Consider the following 9,789-nt stretch of genomic DNA (forward strand, 5'->3'; position numbering starts at 1 on the left):
GCGGTGATAACCACATCCAATTCGCACTGGTGTGAACCCAGCCTTAATGTTAAAGTATAACATACTTGGAAATCTATATTAATAAATGGGATTGGGTTGCGCATTTGTGGGCTTGGCCCACTGGTCTAGTCAACGATATCTTAAAGGATCTGAGATAGGTGAGTTTAAAGTGGAACTAATCTCTCACAATCAACATTAGCTATTTTAATCGGTATACTAACCAGTGCCAGGCCAAGGTCATCCAGTGCCCAGGGCAAACTATGCCCCCCCCCCTTCCCTTAGGGTCAGGGTGCCTCCATCCCTACAATAAACCATTGCGCTCAGGGCAGCCACTCCTTGTCCTGGCTCTGGTCCCTGGTGCTGCCAGCCTTAGTAAATAGATAGGAAGCTATATTATACTTACTTGTTTTAAACTTTTTTTTTTTTTACATTTCTTCAGTTGCTTTCTGGTTTCTGGCCTAGGCCAAATGATGGTGTGCATCCCAGGAGTCTTCATGGGTATTTTTTCTTCCATTCTGGAGGAGGGTAGGCGGGATTTTATCACCTAAGCACACCTTGCTACTTGCATGCCTGAGCTAAGGGCAGAGGGATTCCAGGAAGTATATGCTACATGAATCATCTGCCCTTACTCAAGATGGCTGTGGGGGGGGGGTCTCAACAACATAAAGTATGAAGACATGGATGGGTGAGTTTGCTTTGAAACTTAAAAATGAATTGACCAGCATTTTCAGTTTGTGGTGCTCAGAAAGAGTTTCATTCTTCTTTAACCTCCCTGGCGGTAATCCCGAGTCTGGCTCGGGTTGGGATTTTACTAACAGGAGCGGTAACCCCGAGCCAGACTCGGGATCGCATCGCTGGATACAGGGAGGATACAGGGAGAGTTACTTACCTTGTCCCCTGGATCCAGCGTTGTCCTCCGCGCTGTGTGATCGAGCTGTCCTCTGCTCGATTCACAGTGCCGAATGCCGCCGAGCTCCATTCCCTGCGACGTTACGGCGCACGGGAGCGGAAGAACAGCGGCAAATTAAAAAAAGTAAAAAGACAGACAGATTGCAGTACTGTATTAAAAAATACACACCCCTTTGTCCCTAGTGGTCTGTGCAGTGCCCTGCATGCACTTTTATATTATAAATACAGTTTATTTCTGCCTGAAATTTGGAGATTGTCCATGGCAACCAAAAAGTGTCCCTTTTTCAGTGTTTTAGGATTTGATTACATTATTGAATCATTTTTATTATTATTTATTATATTATAAACTTTATCATACCCGGGATGTCTACTAGACTCTGGTTTGAACAGATTTAAGAGAGTTATTCCTAAGAATTACAGGACTACAATATAAAACGCCAAATTTCCATGCAAAATAATTGTACCGCTTTCAGCACCTAAAACCAGACTGAATCATACCGCTAGGGAGGTTAAGAGTGGGAATGGGTTGCTCTGTTATAAGTGCAATTGCATCAAATTGGTAACCTGGTCATCCAAACCATGAATTAAAATTCTGCCTTAAAAGGTATAGTTCACCTTTTGCAAAAATGTAATAAATGCACTCACATCTTGGACAACGTCACTGCGCTCGTGCACCACTGCACTCTATGAATCCTCCTGCTGCAGTCACAGATGGAACTTGTAGCCTTTCTATATACAAATGCCTATGAATGGATCTGTGAATAGATGATGAGGCAGCTGTGCAGGTGGAGCAACACTTCAGGGAGAAGTGCTGGTTTAAAGGTGGCGGCTTGGGGAATTGGACCATGTTTCATGTTACACCCTAAATATGGCTGTAACATGACTGTGGTCTGAAAGGTAAACTTTAAAGTACAAACTCCAGGCAAAAAACGTTTCCCATGCAGTGGGCTAGCGGGGTAGCGGGGCACGGGTCAACTGCTTGTTCGTCCGGTAGAGCGGAGGATCAGGTGAACATACAGCTTTCTTCTCTCCCCTGGACAAAACAAGCAGTTATCCTGAGCACAACCCCACCACATGGGAAAACTTTTTTGTGTCCGGAGTTGGGCTTTAGGGAAACGATATGGGCCCATTTACATGCCTTATCATATATATATATATATATATATATATATATATATATATATATAGTCAAAAGTATTTGGACGCCTGCCTTTACATGCGCATGAAATTCAGTGATATCCCAGTCTTAGTCCGTACGGTTCAATATTGAGTTGGCCCACCCTTTCCTGCTATAACAGCTTCAACTCTTCTGGGAAGGCTGTCCACAAGGTTTAGGAGTGTGTCTATGGGAATGTTTGACCATTCTTCCAGAAGCGGCTTTGTGAGGTCAGGCACCGATGTTGGACGAGAATGCCTGGCTCGCAGTCTCCACCTTAATTCATCCCACAGGTGTTCTATCAGGTTGAGGTCAGGACTCTGTGCAGGCCGGTCAAGTTCCTCCACCCCAAACCTGCCCATTAATGTATTTATAGACCTTGCTTTGTGCACTTGTCCAAATCATTTATTGGAGGGGAGATTGTTTTTTTCAAGGGTGAGCTTGGCCCCTTAGTTCCAGTGAAGGGAACTCTTAAGGTATCGACATACCAAGATATTTTGGACAATTTCATGCCCCCAACTTTGTGGGAACAGTTTGGGGATGGCCCCTTCCTGTTCCAACATGACTGCAGACCAGTGCACAAAGCAAGGTCCATAAAGACATGGATGAGTGAGTTAGGGGTGAAGGAACTTGACTGGCCTGCACAGAGACCTAACCTCAACCCAATAGAACACCTTTGGGATAAATTAGAGCGGAGACTGTGTGTGTGTGTGTGTGTGTGTGTGTGTGTGTGTGTGTGTGTGTGTGTGTGTGTGTGTGTGTGTGTGTATATATAGACATTTTGTGACATGTTCCCTTTAATGAGACATTTTTGGTCGCCCTCCCCTGGTGGCATCAGTAATGGCGGTCCTGGGTCTGCTGATGGGCAGGATGGGATAAGGCAGTGATGGCAAACCTTGGCACCCCAGATGTTTTGGAACTACATTTCCAGTGATGCTCAACTACATTGCATGGGCATCATGGGAAATGTAGTTCCAAAACTTCTGGGGTGCCGAGGTTTGCCATCACTGGGATAAGGTGTTGAGAGGAAACATGTTGAGAGCCGACAATCAGCATGTCAGTTTCACGCTCATTCTCAGATGATGTTGCAACCAGGAGAGGGTGTGAAACCCCTCGGCTGCTGCTGACATATTCCATATATCGGGGGGCAGCAGTAAATCGCACTCTCCCTGCTGCCACTTATATGCGATCAGCAAGAGGTCAAACAGACATATTTTGCTTGGAGGTGCCACATTGCAAAAAAGTATTTGGTTGCCTTCTGATGTGTACATGAATTCACAGATGTGATTACTATGACTGTTTTTTTTTTTTTACTTTTTTATTGGGGGGTTTATTCTGCATTATGTATTTTTTAAGGTGAAAAAAATATTGAAGCCAGAGACAGCTGCCCGTGTCTCACAGTTTAGGTCTTTCTATAAAGGAATATTGTAAATTGCAAGTAGAAGTCCCCCTTAGTGCTGGCTCTGGTCAACCTTCCAATTCTCCACCGTTGCAAATTAGACACGCTAACTTTCCATATGACACAATGCAGAAAAAAGCAGAAATGCTTTTCTTTTCCAATGTTGCAGGAAGTTTCTCTTTCAAAACGGAGCCTAGTTCTCTTTCCACTACAAAGGAGGAGACAAGTTGGGCTGAACGGCACTAGGGCGATAGGTTTCCACCCCTTCCCTGATGTCACCGGGGAAATTCTCAAATGCTGGTATATACAGAGCTGAAAAGCAAATGACAGCACAAAAAGCACAAACAATCCACAGAAAAGTGGACATAAACAGAATATACAGAAGAAGAAGATATAGCAAACTAGGAGAGAAAGATGGAAGGGACTTTGACCCAAGTACAAACCGAGGTGCCTCTTCTGCAGCCACCCACAGCACCCAAGAGCAACTTCTCATGCTTCCACTGGCTCAGCGTCTGCTCCTTTATCCTCTTACTGGTGGCCACCACTATATTCGCTCTGTTCCACTTCCAGATCATCCCGACGCCTGGTCATCAGGTGGGTGCCATTATTGAGAACCATGCTAGTGGGCTTATTCTGTAAAGCGATTAAAAGCACAGCGATGATGTTTAACGACTACTAACTCCTGGCAGCCAATCGGAATTCAGCGTGCCGCAATTCGCAAGCGAATTTTGGATGGTTGCGATGGGTTATTGCGTTTTATCTTAAGCACTCTGCGCTCAGCGATGGACTTAACTGGGACTGCAATGTTTAAAATATAACAGTCGCTGTTGCTGAAAGGTCCAGCGCTGAGAGATGAGAGTAAGACATTGTGAAATAGTCGCTTTAGCGCTGCACTTTGTTTGCATCATCATTTTGATTGAAATATATATATATATATATATATATATATTTATATATTTATATATACACACACACATATATATATATATTTTTTATATATATTTATATATATATATATATTAATATGATTAAATCTTATTTGTTATCTTATTGTTATTTATTTATTTTAGATCATTATCTAAATTGATGTAAAGTGTTCAAACTTGCTATATTTGATCACTGACCCTGATTTACTAAAGGAGTAGATCACGTCACTTATCTTAGTTAATAAGGTGAAACAATGTAAAAAAAAAAAAAAAAAAATTCACTTTGCAAAAAGCACCCAATCATGTGTGCAAGGAAAATGTAAAAAAAAAAAAAAAAAAAAAAGAACTTTTGCTCGCACTTGATTGGATGATTGAAGTCAGCACAACTTTACACTATTTGCTAGACTAAGTGAAAATTCACTTTGCAAAGAGAAAATTCACTTGCTAAGGTGCAGCTGACTTCAATCAGCCAATTATGCGTAAGAAAAAAATGATGCTTGCACGTGATTGGATATTCTTGGCATGGTGAATTTAAATTTTGTTTTCCCTCATGCACTAAGATAAGTAACAAAATCACTTTGAAAAGTGAACATGCTTCACTATTTTAGTAAATCAAGCCCAACGGCTAGCAACATATGCTGCTCCTCTTAGACAGCGTATACGGCTCTTGGCGAAGGACCAAAGTGCAGCAAGCGATAGCAATCATTGCAGTGCTGTGACTTTGCTCTGCCAGAGTAAATAATAGTGCATAATATTGTAAGATACAACAACCAAATAGATTTTCATTAGTCTGTCCAACATGAATTTCATACCAGGTGGCAACCCTTGCCCTCGTCTTTAGTGTAGCGCTGGCCAGCTTGGCCGGCTCGCTGAGAGTTTCCCAAGTCAGTACTTTCCCCGCTAAAAATGCTGCCGCTCCTCTTGTCTGACCAGTTTTTCAAGTTCTTCTAACTACTTCCTCAACCCATTACTTGTCACAAGTACACTTAACTCTGAAAGCCAGAAACAATGTGTGAACTTTGCAACTAACTGAATTTTTTTTTTTCAATTGCAGGATGAGTTCCAGTCTCCAGAAGTATTTCATATCCAGACATTCTTAGGTGAGTTGGAGGAAAGTTTGAAAATTGGGGACATTTTATATACAGTATAAATAATCAGGATTTAAAAAAAATAAAATAATATAATGTCCACTGTGTTAACGAACGTTCTTTATTTTATATAGGTTCAGCACCTCATACCCAGGCCATGACCGGAGAAAGACTGGCTGCTCATTTAACAGGTAGATTTCCTTACATTTCTTTTCTGCCAGCATTGTACATTATTTACTAAAATGGTACCATTAGCAGTGATGCCCAGTAGAATTGAACTTTGATGCTAATCAAACCAGCAAATTTTGGAGTAGCCAAAATATTTGGTTTGAAGAAAAATCTAATAATTCAAAAGGCCACAAAATAAAAAAAAGTTCTGGTCCCAATACATTATATGGCCATATGGTATTGACATCCCCCCCCCCCCCCCCACATGGTTGAGGTGTTTCCAGTGAAGGGTACTGTTAATACTACAGCATACAAAGACATTGTAGATAATTATGCACTTCCAAAATTGTGATAACAGTTTGAGGAAGGTCCTTTTCTGTCCCGGCATTACTGTGCCCCATAAAGACATACTTTTATGAGTTTGAGATAGAGGAACTTGAGTGCCCAACACAGAATCTTGACCTCAACCCTACTGAACAACTGTGGGATCAACTTGACCATCTATTTCAAGCCAACACTTCTTGTCCACCATCAGTACCTGACCTCACTAATGCTCTTTTGGCTGAATTAGCATATATTCCCACAAATATTCCCACAAACACACTCCAAAATCTTGTGGAAAACCTTCCCAGAGAGTGGAGGATGTTGTAGTTGGGATGAGATGTCCATAGTGGTGTGATGGTTAGAGATTCACAAACTTTTACTGTGAGTACTGTTAATACTATAGCATATAAAGACATTGTAGATAATTATACACTTCCAAACTTGTGATAACAGTTTGAGGAAGGTCCTTTTTTGTCCCGGCATTACTGTGCCCCATAAAGACATACTTTTATGAGTTTGATGTAGAGGAACTTGAGTGCCCAACACAGAATCTTGACCTCAACCCTACTGAACAACTGTGGGATGAACTTGACCATCTATTTCAAGCCAACGCTTCTCGTCCACCATCAGTACCTGACCTCACTAATGCTCTTTTGGCTGAATTAGCATATATTCCCACAAATATTCCCACAAACACACTCCAAAATCTTGTGGAAAACCTTCCCAGAGAGTGGAGGATGTTGTAGTTGGGATGAGATGTCCATAGTGGTGTGATGGTTAGAGATTCACAAACTTTTGGAATGTTTTTCACACAACTTTTACTCAAGATTGACATATTTTCTCATTGAAACCAATCGGGGAAAAAATGCTAATTTTAGGTGCAAGTTGTGTAATAAAAATGTATAAATAGACCCCATAGGCCATAGTGGGGTTAAGATCTTATACACTGCTAGATCTAAAATTAGATTATAAGAAATATTCTGTTTGTAAATTAATATCATGTTTTAGATGTCAAAGAACCATTGTAAACTAGTTTTCCATTGCTCAAACACGTTTCACTGACGTTTTTTTCCTTGATCATTGCAGCAAAACTCCAGGATGGCAAAATAATATGGGTATCCACTCCCATGAACACCTTCAAAACCTCCAGTGTAATACTTCAGGAAAACGCTCTGGAGATCCCACAAGATGGCCTCTACTTTGTGTATACCCAGGTCGTCTACACTGGCAAAGATTGCTTGACGATGAAAGCCACAGAGCTGACCCACACAGTCAACCGTAAGGGCGATTACCCAAAAGTCACGCCTCTTCTCACCTCCACCAAAACAGCGTGTGAGGTGAAATCACCAAGCATCTGGCATCAGCCCATCTACCAAGGAGGTATATTCCAACTTGATGAGGGGGACATTCTTTCAACTGAAACATCACATACTCATCTTCTTAGCCTAAATAGGTCAGGACAAGTTTATTTTGGTGTCCTTGCTTTATAACAGACTTGATGGACTTCCGTTCATTGGACTTTGTCTAAATCACTTTAGTCACTCTTCTTTCAAAATGTTTTTTGTACGTCCTAAATCCTGGGTAGCACATCAAAGCTGGAACTTTGATGCAATGAAAATATATTTCTGTGAGGTCAGCAACACAATCCATTTTTCCTCTATTTTTAAGACACTCTGGGGTTTATTTACTAAAACTGGAGAAAGCAAAAACGGGTGCAGCTCTGCATAGAAACCAATCAGTTTCCATTTTTTTTTAAAATCAAAACTTGATTGAACAAGCTGAAGTTAGACGCTGGTGATGGGTACCATGCACAGTTGCACCAGATTTTGCACTCATCATTTGTAGTAAATCAACCCCTCTCTCACACTCTTAAGCCCCATACACACTATTCGATTTTCAGCAGATTTTTGTCTTCAGATTTACCAAAACCATGTAGTGCAAGGGCCTACCTGATTGCATTCCAAATGAAACTCTTAAGGTTTGACCTCATATTATATGGTTTTGATAAATCTGAAGACAAAAATCTGCAGAAAATCTAATGGTGTGTATGGGGGTCCAACCTTATGGTGAGACCAGTGCTGCAACTCTTCAACAGAAATCTTCGACACAACACTCTTTTATTAACTATTATTGCAATATTTATTTAATATTTATTTATTTAATTTTATATATACATTATGTATTATTGGTTACAGCGTTTGAGATATTGATTTGTGTTATGTGTATACATACAGTGTATGTATCTTCTATCCTTTATATCATGTTGTTATGAAATACCATAGACCGGGCTTCTGACTACTATGCCTCACTGGCGGCTGTTGAACTAGAAGTCCCAGCATTCCCTGCATTTCTGAGCATTGTAATTCCACAATGGCTGGACACGGGATTTGAGGAAACGGATGCAGGTTGTAGACGCTATACTTCGCTGGGAAATGACATACGATGTCACAGCAGCCAATGGCACGTGCCCCTATGGGGTCTTATGGTTGTGGGTTTTCTTTTCCTGATTTACTCCAGTTCCTGCCCAAAAATAAATCCCACACCTCATTTTGTTGCCTCAAAGTGTATCTAATCCCAATAACAAAAAGTGAACATTTTGGGGTTGATTTACTAAAACTGGAAAGTGCCAATTCTGGTGAAGTTCTGCATAGAATCCAATCAGCTTTCAGGTTTTATTGTCAAAGCTTAATTGAACAAGCTGATTGGCTACCATGCACAGCTGCACCAGATTTTGCACTCTCCAGTTTTAGTTAATCAACCCCACAGTGCCTTACCAGTACTTAGATGTGGTGGTTGCATTAGCTTTCCTATCAAAGCTTTTAACCCTTTTATTTTTACCTGGTGATCCTGCCAGTAACACACTTCCTGGTCTATGGTGATAATGCTCCCTCTCTGTCCTGTATCCACAGAGGAGCAGCATTGTCACCCTACAACCGGACTACAGAACACCTCCCTCGCTTTATCTCCATAACGCAGGGGGAGCTGTTCTGTAGAGCACAGAGATTGCTGGGAACAATGCTAACTTTGCACAGGCAAAGAGCAAGTGAAAATATCAGCCCGCAAGATTTCTGGCAGAATCAACAGGTATTTTTGGCACTTCTCAAACAGATCTAAGAAAACCCTTTAAATTGTATATTTTATCGATCAAAATGACCGAATAGAAAAAAAAAAGTTTTAATTGTTAGGGTTTATGTACACTTTAATAAAAAAAAATGAGGCTGGGTATAACTGTATATTGCTAAGCAATGTTTTTAGTTCTCTGTTATCATGTAACACTAGTTGGGTTAGGAACTTTTATCATACTGCACCTGGAGCCGCTTTTATGGCTTCCTTTTTACATAGTGTGACCATTTGTATTATTGTTATCTCTGTATGTTTGTGCTGGAAATCAGATAGTCTGGTCTTTGTACTGTTTATTAACCCCCAGTAAAGGGGAAAGTGATGTGGGGAATAGGAATTTTCCGCATCCTGTATGTATTTTGGCATACATTGACAATAAATGAGATATGTTAATATTTATTTTATTGTTTTTTTCTTCTTTTATGCAGGTTATTAAAAAAACAACATAATAGTCAAAACAAAACACTAATTATCTTTACATTGCTTGTAGGCTTCATTTTCTAGAAAACATATGTAGCATTGGGATAGAATCGCCTAATGGACAAATCAAGTGAGCAAACAACCATACTCTATAGCAGGGGTCTCCAAACTTGCCTTTAGACTTTAGGGGGGCTAGATCGTGCACAGTGGGAGTAAACAATGCTAGATCTTTGGTATTAGGTTGAGAAATATTTGGTGTCATTGGGAGGAATAGCGCAC

At 40.7% G+C, this 9,789-nt stretch overlaps 1 protein-coding gene across 1 annotated transcript; it reads left to right on the top strand.

Moving 5' to 3' along the window:
* Window positions 1-3,741: 3,741 nt before the first annotated feature.
* Window positions 3,742-9,489, top strand: LOC143983381 (tumor necrosis factor-like). Its single transcript, XM_077483001.1, has 4 exons — window positions 3,742-4,058; window positions 5,445-5,490; window positions 5,613-5,669; window positions 7,057-9,489. Exons 1-4 carry the CDS (start codon window positions 3,879-3,881, stop codon window positions 7,458-7,460), a joined length of 687 nt encoding a protein of 228 aa, XP_077339127.1. The 5' UTR covers window positions 3,742-3,878; the 3' UTR covers window positions 7,461-9,489.
* Window positions 9,490-9,789: the final 300 nt, after the last annotated feature.

The sequence above is a fragment of the Lithobates pipiens genome, unplaced genomic scaffold, assembly GCF_037356315.1.
Source record: "Lithobates pipiens isolate NorthernLeopardFrog02 unplaced genomic scaffold, aLitPip1_a1.2 Scaffold_1, whole genome shotgun sequence".
In the NCBI taxonomy this organism is placed as follows: Eukaryota; Metazoa; Chordata; class Amphibia; order Anura; family Ranidae; genus Lithobates; species Lithobates pipiens.

What these genes read in the sequence shown, in the direction of transcription:
- LOC143983381 (XM_077483001.1), top strand. Translation starts at nt 3,879, where the DNA reads ATGGAAGGGACTTTGACCCAAGTACAAACCGAGGTGCCTCTTCTGCAG. An exon ending in TCCCGACGCCTGGTCATCAG is followed by an intron (nt 4,059 to 5,444) that starts GTGGGTGCCATT and finishes TTTCAATTGCAG; the next exon opens with GATGAGTTCCAGTCTCCAGA. An exon ending in ACTGGCTGCTCATTTAACAG is followed by an intron (nt 5,670 to 7,056) that starts GTAGATTTCCTT and finishes TGATCATTGCAG; the next exon opens with CAAAACTCCAGGATGGCAAA.